General features: G+C 60.8%; 1 protein-coding gene across 1 annotated transcript; it reads left to right on the top strand.

The window, feature by feature from the left end:
• The first annotated feature begins 1,506 nt into the window (after positions 1-1,506).
• On the top strand, positions 1,507-12,331 carry WDR18 (WD repeat domain 18). Its single transcript, XM_086767265.1, has 10 exons — positions 1,507-1,753; positions 3,159-3,269; positions 4,926-5,059; positions 5,583-5,724; positions 6,352-6,495; positions 6,718-6,782; positions 6,895-7,019; positions 10,327-10,493; positions 10,905-10,973; positions 11,264-12,331. The coding sequence occupies exons 1-10, from the start codon at positions 1,544-1,546 to the stop codon at positions 11,393-11,395; spliced, it is 1,299 nt and encodes a 432-aa protein (XP_086623391.1). The 5' UTR covers positions 1,507-1,543; the 3' UTR covers positions 11,396-12,331.
• Positions 12,332-12,730: the final 399 nt, after the last annotated feature.

The raw sequence follows: 12,730 nt of genomic DNA, 5'->3' as shown, positions 1-12,730 counted from the left end.
TTTTTCTCTCTTTGTTTTTTAATTTTTTCAGCCTTTTCTCCCCACACCTCTCCAGAGCTGGAAATGCCCCTTGGTGGCTCCGTGATCCCCATCCCTTGGGGGGGTCTGGGGGGGCTCCGTCCGGCTCCTGCTGCTGTTCGGATCCAGCCCAGCTCCCTGCAAGGAGAAATCCTGGGCGGAGGGGGGAGTTCCTCATGCCCAGGGTGGGCGTTAGATTTTCTTAGTGAGTTTTTGCATTTGTACAGTCACTGTTTTGGGTTGGTTGGGGTTTTTTTTAATTATTTTTATTTCCTCCCCTTCCTCTTCCCTCCCCCTCTTTTTTTTTTTTTTTTTGAGAGCATATTACTTTCCACTTTCTTTTTCTTTTTTTTTTTTGCATATCGATTTAAAAAAGAAAAAAAAAAAAAAAGCCTAAATCAGTTTCTCTGGGGTTTGGAAAGAAAAAAGGAACGGACACAGCTGCAGACGCATTTACCCAGCGTGCATATCTTAACTCAGGTAAAAAATGAAAAAGAAAAAAAAACACAAAAGACAAAAAAAAGAAAAAGAATAAAAACCACATTCTACCTCTGAGAGCGGTGGCCTCGGGCACACCCAGGCCCCCGGTGAAATATTTCAGTTTTGCAAACATTCAGGTATTGAAACTTTTGATTATTAAAAAAAAAAAAAAAAAAAAAGATAAAATAAAATAAAAACACTGAAAGTTTACATTTTATAACATTATTATACAGATTGTATTTAAACTTCAGAATATTTAAGACAATTGTAACCCTGTAAAGTGGATGAAATATTAAAAAAAAAAAAAAAAAAAAAAAAAAGGCGTGAAGTTGTGTTGTCTGGGGTTTCTGTCCCTCGGGGTGTCCAGGGGGTGGCCATAGAGCTGTGGGTGCCTGTGGGGTGTCCGTGGGGCTGTGGGGTGTCCATGGGGCTGTGCGGTGCTCGTGGGGTGCCTGTGGGGCTGTGGGGTGCCTGTGGGGCTGTGGGGTGTCCTTGGGGCTGTGGGGTGCTTGTGGAGTGCCCCCAGGGCTGTGGGGTGCTTGTGGAGAGCCTGTGGGCCTGTGGGGTGTCCGTGGGGCTGTGGGGTGCTTGTGGGGTGCCTGTGGGGCTGCGGGGTGCTCGTGGGGTGCCTGTGGAGCTGTGGAGTGTTCGTGGGGCTGCGGGGTGCTTGTGGGGTGCCCCCGGGGCTGTGGGGTGCTCACAGGGTGCTCGTGGGGTCCCTATGGAGGATCCACGGGCTCTGGACAGTGCCTACAGGGCGCCTATGGGGCTACAAGGTGCCCATGGGGTCCCCACGGGGGGCTACAGGGTGCGCCCGGGGCTGTGGCGTCCCCACGGGGAGCCCAACGCGCTGCGGTCCCCCCTCCAGGGCCGGGCCGCAGCGGGCCCTGCTTAGCTTCCTGCCGCCTGCCTGCGCGGCGGCAAGCCCCGCCCCGCGCAGGCGCGGCGGCGCCGCTCTTGGTTGGCCGCCGCCCGGGCGGGCGGAGGTGGAGGGCGGCGCTCTAGGCGGCCGCCGCGCTCTCTCTGGCCCTGGCGGACCGCGAAGATGGCGGCGCCCATGGAGGTGGCGCTGGTGTCGGACGCCGCCGGGCCGCTCTGCAACTGCTCCGTCTGGGAGCTGCACTCGGGCTCCGCCCTGCCCGGCTACCGCGGCGGCAACAGCGGCCCGCGCGGGCTGGCGCTGCTGGGCGGCGAGCACCTGCTGGGGGCCCAGATCGGCAAGAGCTACATCAACGTCTGGGAGCTCCAGAGGAAGGTACCGGCGCGGCGGGCGGGCCCGGGAGGCCTCGGCTCGGGGGGCCGCGCGGAGGGGACCCCCCCCTGTCCCCGTGGGGATGCGCCAGGGCCCTCCCTCCGTGGAGACCCTCGGTCTCTGTGGTGGGGGCCCCTCGCCCCATAGAGACCCCCCCGGCTCTATGGCCAGACCCCCCCAGGGCCCCTCTCTCCCTACAGATCCCCCCTCCGTGCTGAGACCACCAGGCCCCCTTCCTCCGTAACGACCCCCGTGCCCCTGGGCTGATGCCCGACCCGTCCCCCTCCACAGGGACGCCCCAGTGACGCCCCTGAGCCCCCTCTCCCCCCATCTCCGGGGGGACCTGCGTGCGGCCCGCTGCCCACTCCCCGGGGCCACGGCTCCCGTAAGGCCCGGCTCCCTTCCCGGGGGTCCCGGCTGATCGCCCTGGAGCTGCCAGGAAAAGCGTTTTCTGCGGGAGAAATCGGCTGTTGGGCTTCTCTCTGGGCCAGAGACCCCCCAGGCTGGGATCTACCCCCCCCCCACCCCAGCTCCCCTTCCCCGGGCTGGAAAGGAGCCTCAGGGCCCCCAGGGCCACCCAGGAGCACGGCCGTCCCTGTGGACGCAGAGCCTGAAACTTCCCATCGCTGCGGTCCGCTCGCCGCACCTTCCGGACAAAAATGGAAGCCTAAATGCAGCCGGACAAACCTCACCTGCCCCTACACAGCTGTACCCCTGCGTCCTGCCCGTGCTTACGCAGGGGCAGAACAGCCGCGTGCGCAGCTGTAATTTCTCCGTTCCCCGTCGTTCCCCTCAGTTTTGCTGCAGAGAGCAGCGGCAGCCTGGGGGTTTCGGCACGTGCAGCCCCTTCGCCGCTGCAGCTCGGGGGCTGTGTTTTCCAGTTCCCCTGAGCTGCGCGGAGCTGCTCTCGGACCTGCTCCTTGTTCTCCCAGGCCGTGAGCTCACATTCTCTTTTCTTTCTTATCGGTGTTATTTCACTGTAATCTTCTCAGCCTGTTTTCTGCTGAATCTCCAGGGTTCTGCAGTTGCGGAGCACACACAGTGTGCCTTTCAGCACCCCGGAGCGTGGCCGCAGCTGTGTGGGTGGAGGGGGGCGGGAGGGGAACTTACCTTTTCCCTGTGGGGCCAAACATGAAGCAACTGCAACAAACCCAGCAAAACGCAGAGCAGTTTGATGCGATTTGCACACATGGACTTTGCTCCTCCTTCGTCTTCCTCTTTGGCATTGAATCTCCGAACCGCAGCGGTGCTTGTGTGGGTTGAGGGCACGGCTCAAACGCAGGCAGCTGCAGCGCGTCCGACACTGTCTGAGCTGCCTCCTCTCCCGCGGGCCGGTCTGAACCGAACCAGGGTCTTATTTCTGTTTCCCGCGCTCACTGAAGGATCACTGTGTTCTTTCTGCCCCCAGGACCAGCTCCAGCAGAAGATTATATGCCCTGGGCCAGTGACCTGCCTGACGGCCTCTCCCAACGGGCTCTACATCTTGGCTGGGGTTGCTGAGAGCATCTACCTGTGGGAGGTACGGGGGCTGCGGGCCGGCACGGGCGATGGGGGCAGAGAGCTCCACGTTTGTGAGTGCCCCTGGCCCGTCAGGTGTCGGTAAATCCACGTCGTCTTGGGCTCCGCAGTGGGGGGAAGACTTTGCTGGGCTCCGCGTTGCCCTGAGGGGCTGGGGCCAGCTGTTCGGTGGCCTCCGAGGGCGTGCAGGCTGCGGGGCAGCTCGTCAAAGCGGGGCTGGAAGAAATTGTGGTGGGAGGTGCTGGGGGAGGCTTGGGTCTGTTCTTTGCCTCTCCTTCCAAACTGTGACAGATGCCTCAGGGGTCAGATGTTGCTCCCTCGACGCAGAAATGCAGAACCTAGTTTTCCTTTAGCACTTCTTCCACATTGTAGCCTCGTATTTGTGTGTGACGTGTGATCTGGCTCTCTGCAGAAACTGCTGTGCTCTGGCCATCATCCTTCTATTTTTAATCAGCGGTGTGTTTGCGTGGGGACTATGCTAGATTTGAAGCGTTTCACCGAGCAAATAAAAGAACAAGCTTGTTGGGATTAAACACGGAGATGTCTAACCTGGGAAGCTCTCGGTCCTGGGGGATGTTTCTGAGCCTTGTTATGTGGGCGGCTCTATCTTAATTCATCAGATTTTTCTTTTAAAAATGTGCTTGTGGCAACACTGGGAAGAAAAGCCCTCGAGGAATGCTGGGCTGAGACGGCAGCAAGTGGGAGTTCCTCGCTCGTGATGCTCTGAGCTGGTCCCTGCTCTGCTTCGTCTGCAGAACGTGGCCCGTTCCGCCTGCCCCCAGCTAGCCTTGCCTCGCAAACGCTTCCGAGCGCCTGCCCGGAGTGGGTGACAGCACTGTCCTCCTGGCAGAGGGAACAGGCACCTTGGAGAGGCTGCACGGAAACATCGCAGGGCTGAACGAGCCCCGGTTTTGTGCCTTCTCTGTGAACCCCCTTGTTCTGCGCTGGACTGCAGTTTGGTTTTATTTTGAGGGGTAATTCAGACAATGAGAGGGAGTCGATTCTGTTCTTTTGTACTGAGCTCCCTTGCTGCCTCCTTGGTTCCCTCCCCGTCAGCGGTGTTGTCTTTTAACAAGAAAAGCTCTGAGCTTAGGGAACTCCTTGTCCACCCTGAGGCCTCCGTCGGCCCGAGCCCACGCAGCGATGCTGAAGTGCAGCAGCCCCTGGGGTGCTGTGCAGCCTCCTGCGGCTCTCCTGACCCCCGCAGCCGCCTCGTTAGATGTTGTGGGAGGCTGGAAGAAGCCATCAAAGTAAGATAGACAGTAAACAGGAGATCTTTACTGCGCGCTTGTGTGTTGACCAGAGAGACGGCACTGGCATTGCTGGAACATGGGCAGGACCTCCTCAAATGCCTTCTGCTGGATTTACCTTTGGTCCTAAGCGTATGTGCACCTTGATTGTGTCAGTTGCCATCAGTGAGGTGCCGGTGGGCTCGCGTGGTCGACACAACGTTCCCTTTTCGCTCTGCTCGCTGCTTCCGCTCACCACCCTGTTCTGCCCGGCTCTGCAGCGCGGGGACTCTGCTCTGCTCACGCCTGGCGCAGCAACGCCCAGCTGGGGATGGAGCTGCAGGTTCTGCTGCACTCACAACCGTTGAGGGCAGGACTCATTTCAGTGCTCCTTTCTTAATATTCTCTTGCCCTTTCCCTTGCCCTAGGTCTCCAATGGGAACCTCCTGGCCATCCTGAACCGACACTACCAGGACCTCACATGCCTCTGCTTTACTGACGACAGCAGCCACTTTCTCTCAGGGGCGAAGGACTGTCTGGCCCTGGTGTGGAACCTCTACAGGTAACGGTGGCCCGCGGGGAGGTCTCGGCCCATCCCTATGGGGGACAGGGGACAGGGAGCGTCTGGGCGAGCAATGTCAGAGCAAGAGATCAGCCACTGCTTCCCAGAGGCGGAAGCGGCTCTAAGCAAGCCCGGGTGTAAAGCCTGTGGTGAGTCTGTGCCCTCCCTGGGCAGCTCTTCCGCTGCTGTCATCCTCACTTTTCCTAGCATCTCTCTGAGTTTCCCAAGCTGCGGCGTATGGCTCTGGCTTCTTTTCTCTGCTTGATGCGGTCCTTTCCCTGATAATGGTAGCTGAGCTCTGTGTCCTCGGGATGGGCAGCTCGGTAGTGGCCCTCGTCCTCGATATCCCATGTGCTGTGGCCGCTGACGGCTGCCGTGTCCTGTTTGCTCCTCGCAGCCTGGAGGAGCCCTTCCTCAGGGGAAGCAGAGCCCCGGCCAGCTCTCTTCGCAGCCGCTTTGCTCTGGCATCCCCAGCGCTGCTCTTGCTGACCTGCCGTACCAACCCGTCTGTTCTCCCCCACAGTGTGCTGCAGGCAGAGCCCTCCCAGATCCCTGACCCTCGCCATGTCTGGTCCCGACACAGCCTCCCCATCACGGACTTGTGCTGTGGCTTTGGAGGGCCCTTGGCACGAGCTGCCACAGCCTCCCTTGACCAGACAGCGAAGGTAAGGCTCAGCTCCATCCCGCCAACTGGAGTCCTAGAGACGTGCAGACCCCAGAGGGTTAAAGCAGAGTTTCTGCTGGGCTGCAGCAAAGCTGTCCGGGAGGGTTGCAGTAGCTGAATTTCTTGGCTGTCTCTGCGATGACTCAGAGCTGCCAGACCTAATGGGCTTTGCCTCTCCAAACACCAGCAGTTTCTCTGCACCTGCCCTCAGGCTTGGCCTCCGCGTGCTTTGCAGTCCCTCTCCTCCCAGGGAATGTTGGGGTCAGCTCCTCTGATTCCCCTCGCTGATATCCTTTGGTCCCGAAGGGCAGGGAGCAGAGCAGGCTGGAGCCCAGAGCCTGCAGCCCGCCCCTCCTGCCCTGCAGAGAGGGTCTGCCCTGGGGGGCAGGACGGCCACAAGAGGGGGTTAAGGGCCGTTTTGGAGCTGCCTGGGAAAATTGTTGTCTGGTGATCACGAAGAGGCTGATCCTGGGTTCTGCTTGGACTGGGTTTCCAAATCCGCAGCAAGGAGGGGATGCCAGTATGTGCTGCCAGCTTGCTGGGCAGGTGCTGATAAGCAGCAGCACGTCCTTCCCATCCTGTTGTTAACATTTAAGCCCCTAATTCTCCTTTAACCCTCTTGCTCCAGCTCTGGGAAATCTCATCTGGGGAGCTCCTGCTCTCCGTTCTCTTTGATGTGGGGATCATGGCTGTGACTCTTGACCTCTGCGAGTATCACATGTTCTGCGGCGGGATGGACGGATCCATCTTCCAGGTTGACCTCTGCGCCTGGGTGAGTGCGTGGGGCTGCAGATCTGCTTGGTGCCGCTCTTGACGCGGCAGCCTGAGCCGCTGTCACCTCCCTGCCTGCGTGACTGGTGTGACCTACTGGGGCATGGGAGGTCCTGGGTTCTCCTGTGTCTCCTCTGCCCCCTCCAGACACAGTGATGAACCTGCTGCCTTCAGTCTTCCTGAATTTAAACTGCGCTCTCCCTTCCTTCCTTCATTTCTGCAGCCGGTCCAGAGAGACCGGACCTTCCAGACAGAGCAGGAGAACGGGAAGGTGTTCAAAGGGCACAGGTGAGGGACCACACATACCTGTCAAATGCTTCATGGCCCCCACCTGCCCACCTCACCAGTTTCTGGCAGTCCTCGGGTCATCCTGAGTTTAGACTTCTCTTCCCCATTCCAGGAACCAGGTGACGTGTCTGTCTGTCTCCACGGATGGCAGCCTGCTGCTTTCTGGCTCACACGACGAAACAGTCCGGCTGTGGGACATCCAGAGCAAGCAGTGCCTGAAGACAATGAATCATAAAGGTAGGTGCGCCCTTATCTCCGGGATCCTTTCCTCCTCAGCTGCCAAGGGCCGCTGCTGGCTCACTTCTGCTGCTCTGATGCCACCCTGGGCACTTCAGGCGTTTCTCTGCTCCTTGCTTCACACCTCCAGGAAGGGTAGAGGCATGGAGGGACGGACACCTTGGCTGTCTGGAGTAATGTTCTGACCTTGCCCATGTCTGTTAACAACCCCCCTGTGCCCTGTCAGGGAGTGAGTCATAGATTTCAGCGTGTCGCTGAGGGCGTCTGGGATCTTCCCCCTTGTTTTCCAAGGGGAGCGATTGCCCCACACGCACCCTCGTGCCCAGGGAGGATGTGTCTGGAGAAGAGGCTGTCTCTGTGACCCCGGCAACAGGCACCCGTGAGCTCATTAGGCTTGAGGTGAATCCGATATAAGCAGTCGTCTGGGATTTCAGTCTAATGGCTCCGATAAACCGCACAAACAAACCTTTACCGGCTCGGATCAGCAATTAGGTGCCTCAGAGCCCTGCATGATGCAGCCCTCCTGTTGTATTTGAGCTGTTGCTAACAGAGCATTTCTTATCTGATGGTGGTGGTCTCCGGTCTCTTAACGCCGCTCTGGCTGGTGTGGCTGGCGGCGCTGCTCTCTGGGCACTGCCTAAACCCCCCCAGGACCCTGTTCCTCTGTGACGCTGCCCCTGGACAGAGGTGGGCAAGCCACTGCCCCAGGGCTGTCGCTGAAGCCAGGCTGCCTGCAGACCCTTTCCTTCTTCCCTTCTGCTGCCGAGAACCGTTTCTAATGGGGACCCACTGCAGCGCCCATCCAGCCTCGCTCCACTAGCACTAGAGGGGTGAAAGCAGACAAAACCTGAGCTGTGTGAGTCACCAGGGGAGGAGGGGCGAGCTTTCACTGCCAGACAGTCATTACAACCCCGTGAGGCTGCAGGGGAGTGCAGATGGACACAAGATCTCCCCCTGAGGGGCATGACCGGTCTGACCGTGCCCTGGGTGCTGGGGCCGTGAGGTGTGGGCGCTTTCTGCAGCTTCTGCTGGCTGGCTTCTTCCTACGGACAGGGATTTGGCTTCCCAACAGCCCTGGCACCAGTACCACCCTGCTGCTGCTGCATGCTTCATCTGACTCTTGGAGCAGGGCGGGAGCTGTGGTGGATCAGGAGCTGCCAGCCAGGGCACCAGGGAGCTGTACCGCAGCTGGAGGGTCCCTGCGCAGAGCACCGGCTCCCCGCAGCCGCCTCGTGTCGAGGGCTCTGCGGCTTTTCTGTCCCGGCGCTACCTCTCCTCGGCAGCCCGGCCACCCTGTCTTAGTGGGGCAGCGAGTTCCCTGCAGACAGGTCACCGCGTCCCCTTGGCCTCTGTCACCCTCTCTCGGTGACGGGAGCCTCCCAGCAAGGTCTGTTCCCTGCTGCCGCCCTGCTCAACCCTCCGGCGCGTTCCTTTCCGAAGGCAGGGATGACACAGGCTTTCCTGCCACCGCTGACGTGACAGCAACCTCCAGCCTGGTGTGCTCGGGAGAGCAAAGCCCCTCCGCTCGCAGGGCGCAGCGAGTAGCTGGGAGCAAGGCGGAAACCGCTGCCCTCCCCGCATGATGCTGCTGCAAATAGATCCGAGGGGCTGGAGCGTGGCTCGGGGCGCGAGAGGAGCGTGGCTGCGCGGGCAGGACGATGCGGGGGGCCTTTCCAGCAAGGTTGGCTTGTCCTTGACGGGGGCGGGCAGAGCATGGGGAGGTGGATGGACTTTGAGAAACGGGGCTGCTGCTCTGGGGTAACGAGCTGTGACTGCGCCGGGCAAGGCAGGGCTGCTTTTGCGGTTGGCCCCACTCCGAGGGGAGGCAGGGGACCTCTGGGATGGGGGGCCAGCGCTCCCGGGTTCCTTGCCAGCGCTGCCCCAAAATCCCTCCCCTCACGCGAGGTTCGGCCTTTTCTCTGGAAGCACCGAGTGGCACAGAGCGTCCCCGAGGGCTCGTTCATGCAAGGCCAGCGCGGGGACGCTCCGGCTGATCCAACCGGATTATTTATGCTCCCCGGGATGAATCTGGTCTCTGCCTGCCCTGGCAGGGTGTCGCCCACCGCCTGGTGCCCCAGCCGGCGTGATGAGGTGGGGTGGGGTGGGACTTGCCTCTGCACTGGGGGCACGAGAGCGGTGGGGGGTCTGCGCCTGGGTGAGGACCAGATTTGAGGATCTGTGGGCTGATCTGTGAGATTTTCTCCTCTCTGCCTTTCTTGTCCCTTCCTTTCAAACCGGCAGCGGCAATCTCTCTAATGGATACTTTCATAAGAAGCAGCAAACATCTTTAGGGAGGGAGCAGGAGTAAAACAAATGGTTTGTTACAGCAAAGCGCTGGCGAAGAGCAGCTTCAGGGCCAGCCTGGGACTGCTGGCAGAGCAGCTTCTGGACCGAGTATTTGGCAGAGCCCTTGGTTTGCCGGTGGGATCCAGTTTTGGATCTCGGGAGCATCAGGCTTTGGAGCAGGCTCTAGTCTAGCTGCAAGGGGAGGGAGATGATGGCGTGGGAGCCCTCGTCCGCAATCAGAGGTGCTTTTGTCCGTCTCCTCCGCAGAGACTGAAAGCCTCAAGCGGCTCTGAGCCCCCCTGGGCCCTCCCTTGAGCTCCCTCCCTCATCCCACACCTTTCCCCGCTGCCTTTGGTGGGGAGGCTGGGCGGGTGCTGCGGCAGCCTGCCTCCACTCAGGTGCATCTGGATCCTTTTGACCTTTCCCTTCGTGCTGTCGAAGTTCAGCCACGGGAAGATGGATGGTTGGGGATTTATTAGGGGTGGCTGAGCTGCTCTGCTTGCGTGCAAGCCCGCTGGCTGCTGGAGGTGTGCTGCAGGCAGTGCGGGGGGCTTTGGGGGGCTTTGAGGGGCTGGGGGGTCACTGTGTCTGACAGGGAGGGGTTTGGGGCGTGAGGGGTAGCGGTGGGAGTTTGGAAGGGGGGGAGCGGAGGGGGCTGCTGACAGAAAGCAGCAGCCTGTGTGGGTAAATGCAGTAATTAAAGCGCTCGTTAGCTCTGCCAAACGAGAGTGTGTGACAGATCGTTGCAGGAGACAGCTGCGAGAGCGGCAGCCGCTGATGGATGGCTGGCTCTGCGGAGGACGAGCAGGCCGCCCCGCTCCTCCCTGCACTGCCTGCCGGGGTGCGGAGCCGCGTCCTCGCTCCCAAGGACGGGAGAGGGGCTCTGCCTCTTCCCCGGAGCTGGGGAGGGAGGCAGGGGTGCTGGGAGCCGCCTGTGCCGCGCGCGGGCTGCGCTCTCTGTTCTCGGGGCTGCCCCGCCGGAGGGGGAAGTGTGACCTGTCCCCTCCTTGTCCCGTCCCAGGTCCGGTTACAAACGCCTTCATAGTGCTGGCCCCAGCCAACATGTTAAACCCGGATGGGAAACCCAGCGTGCCTCTCCCCAAATTCAGCAAACACCTCCACGGCACAGAGAGCAACGACGAGCAGGGGAGCGAGGGAGTGACGCTGCGCCTCGGGCTCCACCAGCAGGTACTGGGAACCAGCAGGCTGCTGGGGAGGGGGAGACGAGGTCGGGCGGGGGGATCGGTGCCGGAGGGTGGAAAACTTCTCCTCCAGCCGGGGCAGCGGTGGTGGCTGGTCGGTGCCCGGTCCCCCAGTGCCATTTTTTTAAAGCGGTGGAATCGCCCAATTAACTGATTTGTGGTGGGAGCCTTGCAGGCGGGCTCTTCCCTTGCGCTCAGCTGCCTCTGGGCTGCTCTCAGCCACGGGAAGAGGAGCCCCCAGGCTGAGGGCCCCGAGTGGAGCAGGGTCCTGGCTCTGGGGCACAGGGGCTGGGGGACTGGGGGGTTTCTTTGCCTGCTCCAGTGGGAAACCCTCCCCTGGGGTGCTGGGAGAGGGCCTGGGTCTTCTGTATCGACCCCTCCTGTCTGGTCCCCGCAGGACTCCGGGGAGAGCTACCTGGAGAGGGCTGAGAAGATGTACTCGCAGATGTACTCGACGAGGGAAAAGGTGAGAGCTGCTCCGAGTCGGGGGAATCGTATCCTTCTGGTATGGACCCGTGGGGGGGCCTCTCTTCAGCTGAAGTGGTCCTTGGGGTGCTGCACAAAGCTGGGGGGAGGAACGAGCCCTGGAGTTCTCTGGTGCTGCAAGGCAGGAGGGGCTGTGGTTTGAGTGGGAGGTGGAGGAGGGAGAGGACAAAAGGGTTTGGGATTTGCTGCTGTTGGAGGAGCACCGGCCTCCGCTTGCCGGCGGTGAGACCCGGGTGCCTGATGCTTTTCTGTCGTGCTTTTCTGTCGCAGAACCTGGTGGGAGACCAGGAGCATCTGACGATCCAGGTGAGCGAGCTGGAAGAGGAGGTGAGCACCCTCCGGAAAATCAACAAGAACCTCTTTGACTTCTCCGCTCGCATCATCACCAAACCAGCCAAATGAAGAGGCACCCCCTGCCCTCGCACCCCTCTGCCTCTCCCTGCCCAGCTCCTGGGGAAGAACCAGCCCGCCCTCGGGCGCCTGCACACGCAGACGGGCGAGCACCCCTGGCTCGCGTCCTCGCCAGCATCTCTCACGCGCCGCGCACCGGAGCGTTTGCCCGCTCGGGCTGGCGTCCGTTCGCTGACACGGGACTGAGACAAGCGCGGGGGCTGCAGGGCGGCTGCGTGCGGGACGACACAGGGACCGTTTTCAGCCCGATTCCGCTGCTCGGTGCCGGCGGGGGCAGACTCGGAGCGGCCGGCTGCGGGAGGAGCGTCGCCGGCTCTGAGGGAGGGGTTCAGGACGCAGCTCCTGCTCTTTCCCTGTCTCTTCCCCTGGCCCTTTTTGTTTCTTTTCGTTACTTGACCCTGCAGTGCAGACAGAAAAGCGTTTTTCTCTTAATACCGGTTTGAGATTGGATTTTGGAGACCCATCCCGCCCTGGGTAATGCTGCTTGGTGTCGCCAGACCCCGCACAGCTGGGATCCCACTGTGGGCTTGTTCTGCTCCCCTGACAGTGGGGGCTGAGCAGCCCCTGCTCCTGGGGGGTGCCCAGGGCCAGGCAGAGGGGGTCCCTGCGGCACCGAGGCTGAAGATGGGACACCTGCACCCCCCCATCCGTCCTCCTGGGCAGGGGGCTGCGGGGGGGCATCCCTGGGCTTGGAGCGTGGGTGGGGGTTTTGGGATGTGGGGCTGACCCCTTTGGGGTGGGGCGGGGGGGCCAGCAAGGTGCTATTTCCAATCTCGTAAGTTGACTATATATATTTGGAGCCAGCTACTTTGTTTTCACGGTGTTCTGGGGAATCGGCCTTTTGTATTGTCATGAGCACGGCAGCGGGGGTTGTGGGTTTTGTTTAGGTTTATTTTTTACATAAAAGATTTGTTTTTTATAGTGAAAGGTGCCTGAGCTTTTTCTCTTACTGGTGGCCGCAGGTCTCAGTAACACCACCACCGCTTCCCCGGCTGCCAACGTCCCACCCTGTCCCCACGAGGTTTTGGGTGCGGGGATGGGGGGGCTGCCCTGCATCTCGGGAACCGCGGCTGGCCCCGTGCGCGCCCGCCACGCCGGCCTGTTTAATGCACCAGAAGTAAGCGCAGTTGATTTAAAGTGCACTTTAATAACGCCGGCGTCCGCGCCCGCCGCGCTCCTGCCAGCGTCCTTAGGTAACGCTCTCCGCCTGAGCGGCGGCGGTTCTCCCTTCTCCCGCTCCCCACCTTCCTCCTGACGCTTTGCATCAACGTCCAGCAGCTGCGGTGGGGAGCGCTGGTGCGAGGTGGGGGCTGCGGGGGGAAGCAG

Source organism: Chlamydotis macqueenii, chromosome 26 (assembly GCF_036417535.1).
Source record: "Chlamydotis macqueenii isolate bChlMac1 chromosome 26, bChlMac1.mat, whole genome shotgun sequence".
Classification (NCBI taxonomy): domain Eukaryota; kingdom Metazoa; phylum Chordata; class Aves; order Otidiformes; family Otididae; genus Chlamydotis; species Chlamydotis macqueenii.
Note: the sequence above shows the minus strand (reverse complement) of the source record. Positions and strands in the feature narration are given on the sequence as shown.